Below are 19,397 nucleotides of genomic sequence, written 5' to 3' on the forward strand. Positions count from 1 at the left end.
ACTGTATATATATGTGAAAACATTTATAAATTTTTATAACAATAACTTCTATATCCAGGGGTAGAGAATCACATGCTGTTTGTACTGAACTGTGTACAATGGGGGCTGAAGAATCAATTCCTAAAAACGTTTATCTAAATCACTTTGAATTTTTCTGAACACATTTTCATTCCCCTTTCTCTTCACACCACCAAAATTGCTATTATTGTTATCAGCAGTATAACAAACCAACTTTTCTTCAAGTTTGTATTTTTTCACACACTACAAAAGATACTGAGTCAAAATTTGAGCAATTTCACCTGACACTTCATCAAAATTTAAAAGTTTAACATCAATTCTCTCCTTCAGACTGAAATATCACAAAAATCAGAACAAGTTTTACTTCACTTCTGTTTGAACTATCCATCGCTACTGTTACACAACTAATGTTTTCCAAAGAACGCAACACATTATCAAATATAAATGGCGAATAACATTAACAATAATTGCCCCAGTTTTGGTTCCAGCAGATGAAAATTTTGGGTCATATAACTTTTTAACCAGTTAGATGTGCAGTCTGTTGTTTTGAAACTGAGTTCGTGTCTAGCAGTATAGTATGAAAATGTAGCTTCTTTAGCAGCATACTCCAGATCACTGTTATTGTTACTCCTATCTTTGGCTTTAAAAAAATCTCTTATCTTTGCTGAAGCAGTAGCATTAATAGCATTCCTATGTTTAGCTGTTTTCACGTGGTCTTCAATATTACTCTTTACCTTATGTGCAACAGAAAATTCTCCAGTACATAGTGCACAATAAACCCGTCATTGTTACTGTCATTATACAATTTCAAAAATTTGTATTCCTGTTGCCGGTTAACATTAAACACACATTTTCTTTTGTTCATTGCTAAACGATGAGACAAAAAATAAATAGAGATAAAATGATCAAAAATATGTAAACGAGTTACTTCACACACAAAAACAACATAAACACATCGCCCCTGTTGTGTTGCCAAATGACTAAGTAAACTTTTGTAGTCATGCCTCCATCAAAATTGATGTCAGCACTTGCTTCAAGGTCGGCTGAGAGATGCACAGCAGTAACAGAATGTTTAAAAACACAATGTTGAACATATAGGTCTAAAATTTAAAAAAAATCCTCACCAGTCTTAAAATTCTCAAACCCCTGGACATTTTTACAAACCCGGACAGCATTAAAAAACTCAAATAGGATCTTAGGCTTCTTTATAGGGTAAATATAATCCTATAATTAAACACAAATCTAATAAAAATTTGTTGTAATGTAAGACAAAAAAAAACTAGTCAATGACTAAACAATTATACAATTAGAGTCGGTGTGTTTTTACAATTTTTATGCATATACTTCTGAAACTTTATTGCAGTTTTACAAAAAAATTTCTCTGTATTATTTTAAAGTTCAGTTTTAATTTGCAGTTGACTGATAAATTTCTTTTGTTTTACCTATGTTACCACTTTATCTTTGTTGGAAATATTTAATGAAACTGTTCTGATGTTAAACATTTCTTCCAACCATAAAAATAATATGGTGTGAAAGCTGATGATGCGTATTAACAAAAATCCATTTTTTATTTTGAAATTCCTATCTTACTTCAAGTTATAAAAAATTAAAGATCAGAATTAGATCTTCTCTAGTTTTAGCCCAATTATTTATGAAATAATGTAATTATTTAAATTCCAATGACAAGAATTCTCCAGTAATTTATACATCCAAATCCATTAACCTTTATACTTCAGATATCTTTATTGTATGTTTTAGGAATAACAAAGCACAATTATAAATAACAAATGATCAATAATGATACTAATCTAACTTTAAAAAATAATATGTTTATTGTTTAATATGAAATTTATTGAGTTAACATTTTACCATATGATCTTGATATTTTTAACTACACACTTTCAAGATTCATCTACATTAACATTTAAATAAGGAGGAGATTAATTGCCAATTCATAAAAATATCATGTTGTAAATTGTTTATTTTTGACTGAATTGTCAATATCTTATATTCTACCATTCTAATCTTTAAATAATATTTATTTATTCTTCTTGCCATAATAGATATTCTTCATGTAACATTTTATGATTGTGTAAATTTTTTATTATTAAGACACTGTATTTATGTTGGCAGGTTTAATATGGGTTATGTTTGTCTTCCTTCTGGTCAAGTAGATACATTGCAGTGGACAGATTTCAAATTATATCAGAATGGAGAAAACGGAATACCACCTTTAGATCATGCTTTCCAGTTTAAAGCAGGTATCTCAATATTTTTTATTTATCTATTAGTTTTTATTTATTACCTTATTCATTTTTTTTTTATTTTGGTTTATGTATAAAACATATCAGGGATGTGCAATGGTAATTTTATTTCCATTATACTTTTAAGAATATTTTTGAGTATCTATACATATATTAATAATAATACAAAATAATATGCTTCATATACTAAAATACAATTGCAGTGCATTGATACCATATGTTTTCCTTTTAAAATATTAGCTGAACTAGAATGGAAAAACCTATACTTGAGATAAAAAGTTTAGAGTAAAAAACAGAGCATTACATTGTTACCAGCCTAATAATAATTAGTTATTTATGTAATTAATTATTTACTTTAACCTACTTAACCCATGTAACCTACTTAGAAACAAGTAGGTTTATAAAGAGTTTATTAAAGGTTTCTATCAAATCAAATCATGCAGTCAATTTTGTATTTTGGAATTCTGTTCTGAGCAAGAATGTAGTATTTTCTCATCATATGATATTCTGCCTGGCGGTAGAGCCCTTATGCCACTTCTATCTCCATTGATTTCTGTCTCAAGCCTTCTCTTTCATCCCATTGTGGTTTCCAGTCTTCACCTCATCTATTAACTTCTTCTTCTTCCTTGCTTCATTTCTCCTACTGACCCTTCCAATGCAATTATCAAAATTCCACTTCCTCTAATCACATGTCTTAACTGGTTTCCTTTTGTTCTGTGTACTTCCTGAATTAGTACTCTTTCTTCTTTAATCTTTTTCATTAATTCCACATTCCTCACTTTATCTGTCCATCTTATTTTCTCGATATCCACATCTCAAATGCCTCAATCCAGCCCCTCTTCCTGGTAGAATTACATATCTTCAGTAAAACTATTTTTCATCCTCCTATACTTATTCCTTCTTCCCTTTCTTCTAATCTATTCCTTATTGTATCTTCAATATAAATGTTGAACAGTGTCACTGAGAGGCATCATCCCTGCCTCGTCCTAAACTTACCCTGTTGCTCAAACTTGTATTTACTTTCATTACTGGTTTCTTGCCATCCACTTTATTATAACAAATGGCTACTAGAAAATTTTAAATGGCTACTAGAACAGTAGCTTACTATGGCATTTATTAAGCGCGGCTCTTGCTTTAAAAGTTATTACATAAAATTTGTTATTCTTCATTATTTAGTTATCTTTCTATGCTTACAAGTGTTATGCCACTAGAGATTCTTTTGGATCTTTCAACACAAAATAGAGTTTCATATTTAAGTTAATAATTTTTGTTAAGTTCTAAATAATCAATACTTTTAATGATCAATGAAAAATAATTCAAAATGTGGCCTAATTACCAATATTGCTTTTGGCAATTGCTTGGTTTTTATATCAGTAAAATTGGCTAATTTCTAGTTTATCATGAATTCATCAATAAAGAAAAGAAAACATTTAACTACCGTGTGACAAATTTCTGATTATGATATGGATATTTCAAAATATCTGTTTTGGGGTCCCCGAGCCCAAAAAAGTCATTTTTAAAAAATGTTTATATGTCTGATAAACTTTCTATTAATGATTCTTTCATAACATTAGAAGTTTTTAATGTTATAATGATAAGAATTATATTTTTGAATTAAGCTCAACTTGTATAGTCAATATAAAACTCTACTGTATAAAACTCAATTTTGACAAAAATGTCAGTTAAAACCTTCCTTGTCAAACCAATGCAGCAAGATATCATCTTCGCATCCCCAACTACATTTGGTCTAAATAAATTAATTTTTTTGCTGTGAATTTAAAATGAAAAAAATACCACCTGCAGCAATAGCAATAAGGATGGGGACAAAGAAGTACAACCACACTCGTTCAAACATTGTAATTGCAGGGCTTTCTTCTACAGTTCAAACCAATGTGCAACACAGTGAAAGTGAAATTGAAGGTGACGGTTGTCATGAAGATGATAATGAAAAATTCATCAGCCTGTGAACACTTGTCAGTTGATAAGAAAAATGTCTGTGGAAAATGTTTGGATAACTTCAAAGAACTACGATTTAGCGGCAGACAAAACCTTCTACTTCCATTGCTCTTTTCACAAGCTTAACCTTGTCGTGAATGATTTAAACATTATCCCAGAAATTTGAAGCAGCATTTGGAATTATCAAAGAGATAATAATCACATTTTGTCACAAACCCATTTTATGACTCAAATTTATTGCTAGCATTCCTAAATTGTATGAGATTAGGTGGTCAGGGAAATACAAAAGCATCCGTGTTTTTAAAATTTTTAAAATCACTTCATTAATATGCTTAATGCATTAAAGACCTTAGCTAAAGAGGGAAATCCAGCAACAAGAAAAAATGGTTATCGAATGCATGGTGTGGTGTGCAGATCTTCATTTATTGTGTCAGTAGCATTAATTGCTAAGTATTCCACTATAGTGGAGCCCATTGCAAATGCACTTCACTTGAAGACACTTGATATAGTTAAAGCCAACCAGCAGATTCAAACTTTTCTTGACATGCTACGAGTTCATCAGGAAGATGAGGAGAACATTACGACTGCCATTTTAAAAGAAGCAGGCGACATTGCAGTGCATTTGAATGTTGATATAACCGCTACTTGCATTGCTGGCAGACAGAAGCATAGAAACAATCATCCAACTAAAAATTCATTTGAATTTTGGAGAAAGTCTCTAATAATTCCTTACTTGGATTCCATCATATCTTTAGAAGTCAGATTTTCTGCAGATAAATTGCCTGCATTTTCATTGATAAATTTCCATTCAAGTAACATGAGAGGTGTTTCATTGGAGGAATGAAGGGAAAGTACTTCATTTTGTACAACTTTCTACAATTTAGAAGGCATTGAAGGAGAAAGAGAATTGTGGTTCAAAATGTAAAATGAGGTACAGTAACCACCAGACATAATTAAGGTTTTTTCCCGACTACTAAAAAGGCTCTGCTGATTTTACTTTCACATAACAAGTACTATTCAGCATTCATTTAGCTCCCTTCATTGAATTAAAACATGGCTAAGAAGCACCACTGGTGAACACAGGTTTAATGGGTAGCTTTGTTAAGCATTCACTGACAACGGGTTTTCGTTAACAGGGAGGAATTAGTTGAACAATTACTAGTAAGATAATTAGTAGTAAGATAATTTCACATTTAATTCTCACAAGCCATCAATATCTACACCTCGTGATCCACTGATATTCCTAACAAGATTCCTATACCTTTCATCTACTAAGATATGATCTATCTGATAGCATGCTTTGTCTCCAAGAGATACTCACTACATCTCCTTCTTTTATGGGTTTTGAACCAGATGATAGTAATAAATATTTTTTTCTCTTGGCAAAATTCTACTTATCTGTTTCTTCTTTATCCCTAAACAAAATTTTCCCACCACACTTCCTTCTTCACCTTCTCTAGCTACAACATTAGTACCACATTGTATCTAATAGCAGTCGTTTCCTGATTTTATTACTTCAGTAGTGTACTCTCATAGTATTTTCTCTTCTGTAAAAAATTGTTGATAATGTGAAGTGAGAGCCTATGCAATTATGGATTTTTTATGGGAATTAGGAAGTCTGATTTTACTCAATAAGCACTTCAGTTGTGCCTGCACAATATTATATGTAATGAAAAACAAGAGTTAGTCTACAGACAACCCTACTGCAATGATGTTCAGATCCTGCAAACCTTACCATGGAGAATGTAGCAGAACCAGTCTTGGATCTACAATAAACAAATAATAGGGAAAAAAGGCTTAAGGTGAAGGAATTGATGGTGAGAAGAACACTCTCCGTAAGGGTAGGAAACTGACCATGCTAAATTTAACCAAAATTTCAATATGCATCCTCAGTGAAGCCGGTGTATGTAGGTATGTCATGACCACATTATGATTAATAATAGCTCTGTTATCATCACTATTTAAATATTTCCATTATCATGAACTTTTAATCTTGCTAAAAATCTACATTTATGAAAACATTTACAAATGAAAATATGGTATAACAGATTGCCTGTTCACTTCAGTCTAAGTTCTATTGATAAATTTTATTGATTTACTACCAATTTTCTTTGGTAATATGGGAGAAATACAATTTTTTCTTTTTGTTTCTTAATCAAACTATTGCATACTTTTTTTGGAGCAACTTACATCATTCATACATGTTACAGATCATTTACCCTCTTATGAGTTTGAAAAAATTATGCAAAAAAAATCTTCAGTGAGACTTACTATTTCAGTATATGTAAGTTTGCTGATTTTTTGATTAGTTAATTCTCACATTTGAGTGAAAATTATTTATATATAATATTTTAATTCATTGCTATATATTTATATCTTTATTTTATTACTGTAAGTAGATTTTATTTGGAATTAAATTCATAAGTTCATTGACTTTAGAATGAAAAACAGTTGTACAGTGTTTGTTATTGAGGGATTCATGTGAAATAATGTTTTCTGTAATCTCCTTCCATGATCCATCGCATGTAAAGGTTATGAAAAGGTTGAGTTTGTCTAATTTATGAACAATAACTACGTATTATAGCTAGTTGCCATTTCTTGTTACACTGGAAGCAGTTGTTGTTTCCAAGAGAGCACATTTCATATTGCTGAAGTAAACAGTGAATCATCTTGTTATTGAATGTAAATAACAAAGTGAAAATTTATTTTGCTGCTTTCATCACATATCTAGCACTTACATAGTAAAACACAGCTAATATGAAATACTCCTCTCTCCTTTTCCCGCTGACTATTACTCATATTCTTTTTTGATCAACTGTATTTAAATATTTAATTAAAATACATGTAAACCTCTGGATTGGTCTATTGGTAAACTCATCATCGTAAATCAGCTGATTTCAGGGTTTAGAATTCTCAGATTCAAATCGTTATAAAGGTAGTTACTTTTATTCAGATTTGAATACTAGATTGTAGATACCAGTGTGTGGTTGGGTTTCTGTTACCCACACATCTCAGGAATGATTGGCCTGAATTTGTTTAAGACTACACATTTACCAGAACAGTTACACAACATTGATAAGTCACTAATGACTTTACTTTTGATGCAACTATAAATACAAAAACTATTAAAGAAAAAAAATCTAAACTGCAAAATAGATAATATAATAAATAGATAACAAATTTATCTTTTAACTCTAACTGTACTTCTTGTATTTTTTTGTCAACGTGTATACTACTATTTCTACTATAACCTTTAAATACATGACTTTTTTTAATATAAAAAGATGGTAAGGTATAAATTAAAAACAGAGAAAACTAATTTCATAATTTTTTTATATAGACTTCAATTGCATGAAAAAAAATATATCTGTGTATTCTAGTTACTATTTCATTACTTACAACAAATTCAATATTATATTAAAGGGGAAAGCAATGTGTGATGATGGTAAAAATGGATATCAGGCTTTTTGCAAATCTTTATGTTTTAGGTTCCAACTTGTTCATCTAAACCAAAAAAAAAAAACATGTGATGTATGTTTGTGTGTGTGTATGTATATATGTGTGTGTGTATCATATTGCCAATATCTCAGGAATAACCAAACTGATTTTCTTCAAATTTGGCTCAAATATTTCTGTACATGGGACATTGATCATATTAATTTTTTTCAAAATCCATTAATGAGTGGGGATATCACAAAAAAAAATTGATTTTCTTCAGAAGCACTTCTGTAGAGACAATTTAGCAAATTTGTTACCTACAATCATATGTAAATAATCAAACAAAAATAATGTCAAAAAAAATCAACTCCCATCTCTTAAAATTGAGGTATGTATTTGTTGTTCTGCTGCTCTATCTTCCTTTTGTTTAAATGTTTCCAACAATTTTCTGAAAGCTTATACTACATACATAAAGCTATCAGGAAATTTCTACATTTTTTTTTTAATTATAGACCTGGGGACCTATAATGTAGAAAATTTTTCTTGAAAAATCTGTTTTTCTTATTTTAGTCTTTATTGAAGGGGTGTTAGATTTAGAGATAACTTTACTCAAGCAACTTCGTTAAGCTTATATAAATATTTTAGCCTATAAAATATTTTAACATGTATATAATATTTGTTATACATGTTAATATGTTATATTATAACATTGCTATTATTATATAATATAGAAATAATTACATGTAAAAAAATGTAATAAAAGCTGTGCAAGGTATTGCATGACTTGACCAGCGTAACTGCGAAAGTCAAGTAATAATAGTCATTTAACACCTTTTTTTTTTACTTAAGAAAGTAGAAGAATTTGGATGAAAATTATTTTGATAAACATCCATCCAATTATGTTTATTCCAGATACTTCAGAAATGAAACGCGTCATCAAATAAAACCTGTAGTATTTCATAAAGTAATGAAAATAGTTATGTGTACAAGTGTATTACATTGTAATTTTCAACATGTACAGAATTATAAATTATTTTACAGTTATTTTTAATATTAAACATGTATTCTTAACATTATTTTGAGTCTTAATATTTGAAATAATTAATATGGAGTTTACCACACCTATTTTTTACCTTATATGACTTGATCTCTATACTACTCGTATATTATTATGTACAAACCAGAATAAAATATTTATTTATGTAGTATGGGTACTATGTGAAATAGTTTAATTTAAATCTAAAACTATGCTTTTACATTACAAGAGAGCAAAATATTTATCTGTTTTCTTACTTTCTTATAAAGTTTATTAAGTGCAATATTTTTGTTATACAAGTGTTAATCTTCATAAAATTTATTGGCAAGCACTGATCTCACTTGCTATTATGTATCATCATGATTTTCCATAAAAATTTATATCCAAGAAAAATTTGATAAATATTTTATATTTTGCATTATTAATATTGAAATAATGACATCATATTTTCATTTAAAAATACAATGTTATTTAAAACTGATATTTTTTTAGGAAACTCAGTAGAGAAAGAATTTTAGTATATGTAAATGCTGCAGTTAAGGTGAAATAGAAAGTTAAATTTTTTTTTTCTCAGGGGGCAAAATGTATACAGTGCAAGTTAGTGTTGAGCATGAAGTAATTCATTATGTTGGCTGGCGGTGGCAAGCAAAAATGATTGAAAGATTTGTAAAGTTTGACGTGAATGGAATTAAAGGAAGAGGTATGTCAGAGTTCAATTACAGTGATAAAAATCGTAAACGTCCTGATGATGTATCAATAAATGATCCAGATTGGTTTAAGCAACTTGATAAATAATTTTTGTAATTTTTATTTAATTATAAATAAAATCACTAGTGTTCTAAAATACATGTGTTTGTTGTTTTTTCTTTCTTTTTAATTCTTGAAAAATACTTTTGACTAACAATGTGAAGTTGTGTATGATATGCTTGAAACATAATTGTAGCAAAATATTAAAATAAAAGTGTTCTTCTAAAGATCAAAAATAATTGTATAAGTATTTGCAAAAGGTTCAGCTTTTTGAGAGCAAAGTACATGTACTGTTCATATGGAGATTTTTCACTGAATAAGAAATTATGGAGATGATTATCAAGAATTCATAGTCCGTTTATCCATTCAAGAATAAATAAACAGAATTAAAAATTACTGAAAAACTATTTCATAACAGATGATTCATGATCAGGTGAATATTTATAACTATAGAAATAGGTATCATTCAGTATTAGGAAATAATGCTGATAACTTTTAAAAATAAAACATTAGTAAAATAAAAACTTGTGATTACTTTATGATTTAACATAATGTCCAGCATTAAACAGAAATGCTTAATAAATAATAAAATATGTCTAGTTATATTATTACAAAAACTATAAGAAATTTTTTATGAGTGAAATTAGAGCCATAAATACTGAACTGAAATCCATTACTTATATAAAAATAATTAATAATTTGAATTTTTACTTTTCTAATAAATTTTTAACTTTTGAAAAGCAATTTTTAAATGTCAAATTAAAGATTGCACCTGGGGATTTCCTTTGTGTTATTTATTAATGTATCTTCATAAGTAGAAGGACTCAGCTTTGATCTCCAGTCTTAGAAACACTCCTCTATCTTTAATTTATTGGTTGGGATAATTAGCAATTTTTTGTATTCTAAATTGCTATTTGTAAGGGGTTTTTCTAGAGTGCTGAAAATTTAATTTTGATAACCTTTGTTTGACAAAATTTTGTTTTGCTTTGAAGTTTTGTTTTTATTTATACTTCAATATACACCTAATATATTCATTCTTATTTTTTGTGTTTATTATAATACAAATAATAATAATTTGTAATATTCAATACATAAGTATACAAGGTTTTATTTTCATTATTCATAGTGAAAATCATTTTTTTTTTTTCAAATTAGTAGACATTATTTCATTTAATATTAATTTACTTTTCAGATATGGTTTTTTTTTTTAAAGACAATGTATAAGTTTTAATTTTTAAATAACAATAATTTGATATCTTATACTGCTTTGTATATAAGCTAAATTCCTTATGTCTTTCTCAGAATAACTATAATTTAATTTTTCTGAAAGAAATAATTAATGTTGGAAAGATATTATAGTTAAATTTTGTTAAAAAAAAAAGAGAAGAAAATTTTAGATAAGTAATTGGATCAGTAATTTTTACAATGCATAGATGTTTGGAGAAGTTCAAATTAACAATTAACAACAATTTTAGTCCTTAAATGTTTGAACCGGTTTGAACCAAAGGTAAAAATTATATTATGGCCCCATCTTTCTCAAGTACAGAAATTATTTTAATTATACAAAATGATTTATGTGTGAGAATTATTTTGCTTATTTTTAATTTATTAAAAATTCAATTCTGTTTCATCTTGGCTCATATGTTTTCATTAGCCTAAATGAAAACATAAAGTCTGCTAATGTTTGCTTTTTTATTTATTTTTGCATTTTACTTTTTCCCAGTACTCAGACTGCCTGTTTATAAACAACAATGGTTTAAATACAACCATTAAGTTGCTGTTTTCTACTGAAAATAAACAATAATATTAAAAAAAATTCAATTACCTATCACAAATTTCTGAAAACACATTATAATTTCCACATACTTTTGTACCAAATTATATTTTACTTTGTAACATTAATATGCAATGCACATGTAAAAGCAATTTACACGCATATTTGGTATTTTCTATATGCACAAATTCATATCTAAGTATAAATACTGAAAATTTAAACTTTTAAATCCAGTTATAACTACAATATAAAATATAACTGAAAATTTTAAATTTTAAACAGAACCACCGTTAGGTATTGCTTCAGAGGATGAGATGAATGATTTATAGCGTACATGAAAATGCCATTCCTGACCGGGATTCGAACCCAGGACCTCCGGATGAAAAGCCAGGAAGTTGTTCAGCATATCAATACTAACTTCGCCAAAGCGTCAACAGTAACACGTTCAGAGTCATGCTCTTTAACATCAAAAAGAGAAACAAGGCGCCTTACCTGGGAATGGTTTTACCAGACATTGACTAACAGTGAAAAAGTTTTACGTACTTGGATGTCTTATTTTCCTTCCAAAGCATCATTATTTTGCTTTTGCTGTAGTTTGTTTGAGAACGTAAACACACCGAATAGATCAAAGTTTTGCTCATCTGATAGATTTAATACTTGGTGGAATCTGAATCCTAAGATTTTAAGTTAGGAATCAAGTGCATTGCACAACCAAAATTATTGTAAATGGAAGCAGTTAGAGACCAGACTTCAAAAAGGACAGACTATTGACAAGAAAGAGCAAAACCTTTTGGCAAAGGCAAAAAAATGGCAAGAAATTCTTATCAGAATGTTTTATATTATAAGATTCCTTGCGAAACAAAATTTGGCCTTATGTGGTCACAGAGAAAACAATACCAGCACTAATAGAGGCAACTTTTTAGAATTGGTGCATTTAATCACAAAGTACAATCCTATACTTTGTGAACATCTTGTAACATCTAAAATGGGTAGAAAAATTTCAATCACTTATATGTCACCAGAAATTCAAAAGGAATTTATTGCAATTTTAGGAGAAAAATTTCACCAACATATCAGACAAGTAAAAAAGGCCAAATATTATTTGATTATATTCAACAGCACTCCAGATGTTTCTCACAAAGAGCAAACAAGCCAGGTATTAAGATACATAGTGATTGAAAATCAGGAAGTACAACTAGTGGAATCTTTTATAGATTTCATTGAAACAAAAAATAAACTGCTGAAGGAATTTCACACATGATTTTGAGCAAGCTTGAAGCTGATGGTCTCGAAATAATGGACTGTAGAGGCCAAGCATATGATAATGCTGCTGTAATGGCTGAAAGGCAATTAGGAATTCAGCAAATAATAAAATAAATAAATTGAATTCATACCTTGTTCAAACCATTCGTTAAACCTGGTTTGTTTACATGCTGCCTCAGTTGAAGCGAGTTCAGTAACTGAAATTTACGAATAGGACTTCAAGCTCAAAATAGCCCCAATTGGATTTTTACAATTTATTTTGAAATTGAAGCTAGAAGATACTCTACCCAGTATTATAATAATGCTCCAAATATTTCTCACAATTGCCATAAGCAATGTCAGCTGTGAGAGAAGCTTTTCAAAATTGAAGTAGATAAAAAATTATTTAAGATCAAATAATAACAAATTTAGGCTAACCACTCTGGCTATCTTACCTATTGAGCAAAAAGTATGTGAATAGACATTGATAGTACAATAAAAGAAAAAGTAGACGAATAAAGTTTTATTTAAAGACAGAATTTTTATTTTCAATTCTATTAATTTTTCACTCCCTCTATGAATCATGAGAACCTTGTCAATGGTGAGGAGGCTTGAGTGATCAGTGATACAGATTAGCTGGACTGAAGATGCAACCACATCAGAGAGAAGTAACTGTTGAGAGTGAGACTAAGGAATGATTCCTGAAAGAGGGCAGCAGCTCTTTCAGTTGTTGAGAGTGTAGGTCAGGAGGACTGTATAAGTCCTCCTGACCTACACTCTCAACAGACTCAACAGACCGTCTCAACAGACGGCCATAATGTTGATATGGCCGTATAGGCCATATCAACATTACTCAATCTTCTGAGTACTACACAGCTGAAAGCAATGGAAAACAACAACTGCTTTTTTTCCAAGAAAATGTAACTCTGCATTTTCATGTAACAAAGATGGAGGCAACTTCCTTGGTAAAATATTGCAGAGGAAAACTAGTTCCCAGTTCTGATCTCTGGGTGGGGATTACAACAGAAGAGATCCCAAAAAAATTAAAAAATAACATGTTACGTGTCGGAGCATGAAATGTTACAAGTCTACAAAAGGTTAGTATGTTAGAAAATTTAAAGAGGGAAATGGACAGATTAAATGTAGATGTAGTAGGAATTAGCGATGTTCAATGGGAAGAGGTAAACAACTTTTGGTCAAACGATTTTAGAATAATTAACTCAGCTTTAAATAAAGGCCAGGTGGGGTAGGTTTCATAATGAACAAGAAGATAGGGAAGAGAGTAGATTATTTCAAAATTTATAGCGATAGAATCATTGTAATAAGGATGAAATCAAAACCTAAGCTGACAAGAATTGTTAATGTCTATATGCCTACAAGTGTCATGAAGATGATGATGAGGTAGAGTGTGTATATGAAGAAATTGATGAAGCAATTAAACACATAAAAGGGGATGAAAATTTAATTATAGTTGGAGATTAGAATGCAAGCAATGGAAAAGGCAAGGAAGGAAATATTGTGGGTAAATATGGGCTGGGCAAAAGGAATGAAAGAGGAGACCGACTATAGGGTACTGCATGAAGTATAATTTAGTAACTGCTAACACCCAGTTCAAAAATTATAATGGAAGAATATACACATGGAAAGAGCCAGGTGATATACTGCAGGTATCAGATAGATACCTGCATGGTTAAATAAAGATTGATGAAAAAAAAGAAGCGAACTTAGGTGGAACAAAGAGAACTGGTAGAAAACCTTGGATTTCAGACGATATATTGCAGCTGATGGATCAACGTAGAAAATATAAGAATGCTAGTGATGAAGAAAGTAAAAGGAACTATAGACAATTAAGAAATACTATAAACAGGAAGTGCAAACTAGTGAAAGAAGAGTGGATTAAAGAAAAGTGTTCAGAAGTGGAAAGAGAAATGAACATTGATAAAATAGACAGAGCATACAGGAAAGTTAAGGAAAGTTTTGGGGCGCACAAATTAAAATCTAATAATGTGTTATACAACAATGGTACACCAATATATAATACGAAAGGCAAAGTCGATAGGTGGGTGGAATATGTTGAAGAGTTATATGGAGGAAATGAATTAGAAATTGGTGTTATAGAGGAAGAAGAGGAATTCATAGAGGATGAAAGGAGGGAAACAATACTGAGATCTGAATTTAAGAGAGCATTAAAAGATTTGAATGTCAGAAAGGCTCCTGGAATAGTCGGAATACCAGCAGAATTACTGCATAGTACAGGTGAGGAAACAATAAGATAGATTATACAAATTGATGTGCAATATTTACGAAAAAGGGGAAGTTTCATCAAACTTCAAAAAGAGTGTTATAGTCATGATAGCAAAGAAAGCAGGAGCAGATAAATGTGAAGAATACAGAACAATTAGCTTAACTAATCATGCATCAAAAATCTTAACTAGAATTCTATAAAGAATTGTGAGGAGAGTGGAAGAAGTGTTAGGAGAAGATCAATTTGGTTTCAGGAAAAGTATAGGGACAAGGGAAGCTATTTTAGTGCTCAGATTAATAGTAGAAGGAAGATTAAAGATAAACAAATCAACATACTTGGTATTCCTCAGATTAATAGTAGAAGGAAGATTAAAGATAAACAAATCAACATACTTGGTATTCCTCAGATTAATAGTAGAAGGAAGATTAAAGATAAACAAATCAACATACTTGGCATTTATAGACCTAGAAAAGGCATTCGATAACGTAGACTGGAATAAATGTTCAGCATTTTAAAAAATTAGGATTCAAGTACAGAGATAGAAGAACAATTGCTAACATTTACAGGAACCAAAAGCAACAGTAATAATTGAAGAACATAAGAAAGAAGCCATAATAAAAAAAGGAGTTCGACATGGATTTTCCCTATCCCTGTTTTTTTTACTCTTTACATAGAACTAGCAATTAATGATGTTAAAGAACAATTTAGATCCAGAATAACAGTACAAGGTGAAAAGATAAAGATGCTATGATTTGCTGAAGATATAGTAGTTCTAGCTGAGAGTAAAAAAGATTTAGAAGAAACAATAAATGGCACGGATGAAGTCCTATGCAAGAACTACCGCATGAAAATATTCAAGAACAAAACGGAAGTAATGAAATGTAGAAAAAGTAATATAGATGGACCACTGAATATAAAAAAGGAAGAGAAAAGATTACGAAAGTAGAAGAATTTTGTTATTTGGGACGTAGAATTACTAAAGTTGGACAAAGCAGGAGCGATATAAAATGTCATATAGCACAAGTGAAATGAGCCTTCAGTAAGAAATATAATTTGTTTACATTAAAAATTAATTTAAACGTCAGGAAAACATTTTTGAAAGTATATGTTTGCAGCATAGCTTTATATGAAAGTTAAATTTGGTTGATCAGCGTACCTGAGAAGAAAAAATTCGAAGCTTTTGAAATGTGGTGATGTAGGAGTTATGTGGTGATGTGTGTTAAAAATCAGATGGGTGAATAAAGTGACAAATGAAGACGTTTTGCAGCAAATTGATGAAGAAAGAAGCATTTGGAAAAATACAGTTTTTAAATAGAGACTGACTTATAGGCCACATATTAAGGCATGCTGGAATAGTCGCTTTGATATTGGAGGGACAGTTAGAAGAGAAAAATTGTGCAGGCAGGCAACGTTTGGAAAATGAAGACAAATTGTTAGGGATCTAGGCTGTAGGGGGGGTATACCAAAATGAAACGACTGGCACAAGATAGGGAACTTGGAGAGCTGCATCAAACCAGTCAAATGACTGAAGACAAAAAAAAATTTTTTCAATGAAATTATCATTCTAGTTCTAATTGGAAGTGATTTGTGTTTTGTATTCTATTCATTGTTATTCATTATCTGTTCTTAATTTTATGTAACAATAACTTAATCATGTCGATGCATATCATAAATGTTGTGTATATATCAATAAGTGGGAGTTTGTACATGTAAGTTCTTACACGTATGAACTTTTGTAACAAATGTGATTATTATATTATAAAACATTCATTCATGACTTCTTTATTTTTACCCTGTATAATACACAATAACAAATTCATTCTTGGTGAAAAGTTCTATAGAATTTCTGTAAATTTTGGAGCCGTTTGGATTTAAGTACCTAAATAAGGGGACAGTGAATTTGGCCTACACTCTGAGTGGCTGAAATAATAATTTATTTGTGCCACTCAGATATATTAGAAAAAAAACATTAGTAAATTACTACTAAATTTAATTTTTCTAAATGACTCCCATTTATCATTGTAACTCTTGAAACCACTAACACCTCCAACAACTAAGGCCTTGCATGCTACACCTTAAGAGTAGTTTTATCTGATAACAGCAAGAATTTCTTAGGTAGTTGCTACAGTTCTGCTACAAAGGTCATATCATTAGAAATAGTGAGTAAATGATCTGAATGCTAAATACTGTAAACCATTAATTCTTTGTATTCCTTTTACTGAGTTGAATTCGAATATGTGAAGGAGTCAAAGAGTCTAGTTGTCTTACAGAATATAATTTGGATCTTTACATTAAAGTATAACAATACAGCAAAGATCTGAATCAATGGTTTGACTTAACAGATCACTTTTTGAGCATTTTCACAAAATTAAACCTAGAAATACCATTTGAAAATACCTGCTTGCATTGCTACTACATCTGACAACTTATTAAATATTCGGCATTCATGCAGGAGTTCTCAATGTTACTGAGTGTACAAGGACATGGATAATACATAAAACAAATTTTATGAGTTTAAAAACATTCACATATCACAAATAAAGTTGTGTAACCAAATAACACACTTTTGTAAATAAATGCATTTTCTTTGTAAAATTCTAGTTTTATTTAATATATTATATGACTCAATTTATATTTAAAATTTTTTGAACTCTTACAGAAGGTATGCTCACACACATGTATATATATATATATATATTTTTTTTTTTCAGATGTAACTTGTTTTTGTCATGTTCAATTCACTTTTATATGAGTCAGATAAATTTTACAGAGATGATAAGTAATTTTTGAGAATCTCTTTGTAGTGCACATACTTTATTTTTGTATTTATTAACATCTATATACTCAATTAGAGATGTTCTACCTTTTAAATGACTATATATTTCATTGGGTATATGTGTGACTTCTTATTGTAAAACTGTCCTCCCAGAAGAGATTTATCTCTTCTGAACGAAATATGTAGTATGAGTATATTTCATGAATTCTAGTCTAGACTAAAATTCATGAAATATACTTCATTTTAAATATACTTCTAGAAGTATATTTACTTCTAAATTATTGGTTATGCCTACTGATCCTTCATCCATATATGACATTTTTTTAGTGATTTATCAGCAGCGATTACGAAACCTGTGCAGAATTGTATTAGACCACTATCTGTGTGCTATTAATACTTCCATACTGCAATTAGTTATAAGAGTATATCATATTACTGAAGAACAAAAGTGTTAAAATTTATTTAAATTTGTATGATTCCAATCAAAGTATTTGTAACTAATTTGTACATTCACATATATAGCTTTTTGTAGTGGTAGGGTTTTATTTGGTAAATCATACTGGGCTGTTTTGATATTAGTATTTGATTATTTTTGCATTCATTTTTACTACCTGAATAATAAAGCAGTTTGCATTTTATAAGCAAATGAGGTTTATTGGTTATCTCAGCCACAAATCAATTGTTTGACAGTGAATTTTCAAAATCGAAGGTTCTGAGGTTCAAATCCTAATAAAATTTAGTTGCTTTTAAATGGATTTGAATATTGAATACTAGATAATGGATACTGTTATACTTGGTAGTTCAGGTTCAATTAATCACACATCTCAGGAATGGTCAGCTTGAATTTGCAGAAGACTATACCTCATTTACATGTCATACATATCATCCTCAACTCATTAGGCTATGGGGGATTGCTTATTGCTCATTATTTCAACAGATTGCAATATGCACATTAGGAAAATAAAAATAAAGAAGTAATTGAGAAAATAAAAATACAATTATTTAATTTAAATTTAGTACCTTGATTTTGAAATTTATACTATTACTTTTCATCATTTGTTCTTAGGACTATTTCAAACCACTGTCTAAATAAAATTGTATTCCAGTTAAAAATAAAGAGAATTAGCTCTTTATTTTGATAGACTTCAATAGAAAAAGGAGGTTCTCAATTAGATTATACTTCACCGAATGAACTGTTTTTTTTTTATTATTATTTATTTTATTTTACAAGGAATTTTCCTCTAGATATCCATATTTTCCATTAAACTTAAGTAAAAGATATTTTAATGAAAATTGTCTACATGAACAACATAAAAACAACCTTTTTCATTTATTTTATCAGGACATTAGTCTGGAATTGGTAGTGTTTGTTATTACAACATATAGCTCAATGTCATCCTGATAATCAAAACATTTATGCTTTAAAATTTAAGAAAATTACATCAATACATTGGGTAAAATAAAACACACAATCCGAGAGCCTAACCTTACAATCAGCAGTAATCTTTTTACATTCTCTCCATTTCTTTTCTTAGTTTTATCGAGACACAGATTTCTCACCTTTGTTTCTTAAAAATACTTTTTTTTTCATTCAGGCAACACTTTTACAGGCCTAATCATATTATAATAAATACATAAAAAAATTAGTAAAATTAACACAACAAATTCATATAACTGGTCCAAAAAATATTTTTTAAATCTTCATTTTAATGTTTTGCAGGCGATGCAAATTATTTTAAATCTGACACAAATTTTAAAAAATCAAAATTTAAAAAATATTGAAGAAAAGTATTGTTTTTTTTACTAATATTTTGAAATCTATCTAATTTTTTCTTATGGTTAACAACTAATAATTATTATTATTATTAACAAATAATATTTTTTACATTAGTTTTATGTTT

General features: G+C 29.4%; 1 protein-coding gene across 1 annotated transcript in view; it reads left to right on the forward strand.

The window, feature by feature from the left end:
• LOC142326986 (uncharacterized) overlaps positions 1 to 9,558 on the forward strand; it is a 38,769-nt gene extending 29,211 nt beyond the window's left edge. Inside the window, exons 8-9 of the mRNA XM_075369716.1 lie at positions 2,152 to 2,279; positions 9,287 to 9,558. Coding sequence (XP_075225831.1) covers positions 2,152 to 2,279; positions 9,287 to 9,507 — 349 coding nt within the window. The 3' untranslated portion in view covers positions 9,508 to 9,558. The remainder of the gene's footprint in view (positions 1 to 2,151; positions 2,280 to 9,286) is intronic.
• Positions 9,559 to 19,397: the final 9,839 nt, after the last annotated feature.

Source organism: Lycorma delicatula, chromosome 6 (genome assembly GCF_047948215.1).
Source record: "Lycorma delicatula isolate Av1 chromosome 6, ASM4794821v1, whole genome shotgun sequence".
Lineage (NCBI taxonomy): Eukaryota > Metazoa > Arthropoda > Insecta > Hemiptera > Fulgoridae > Lycorma > Lycorma delicatula.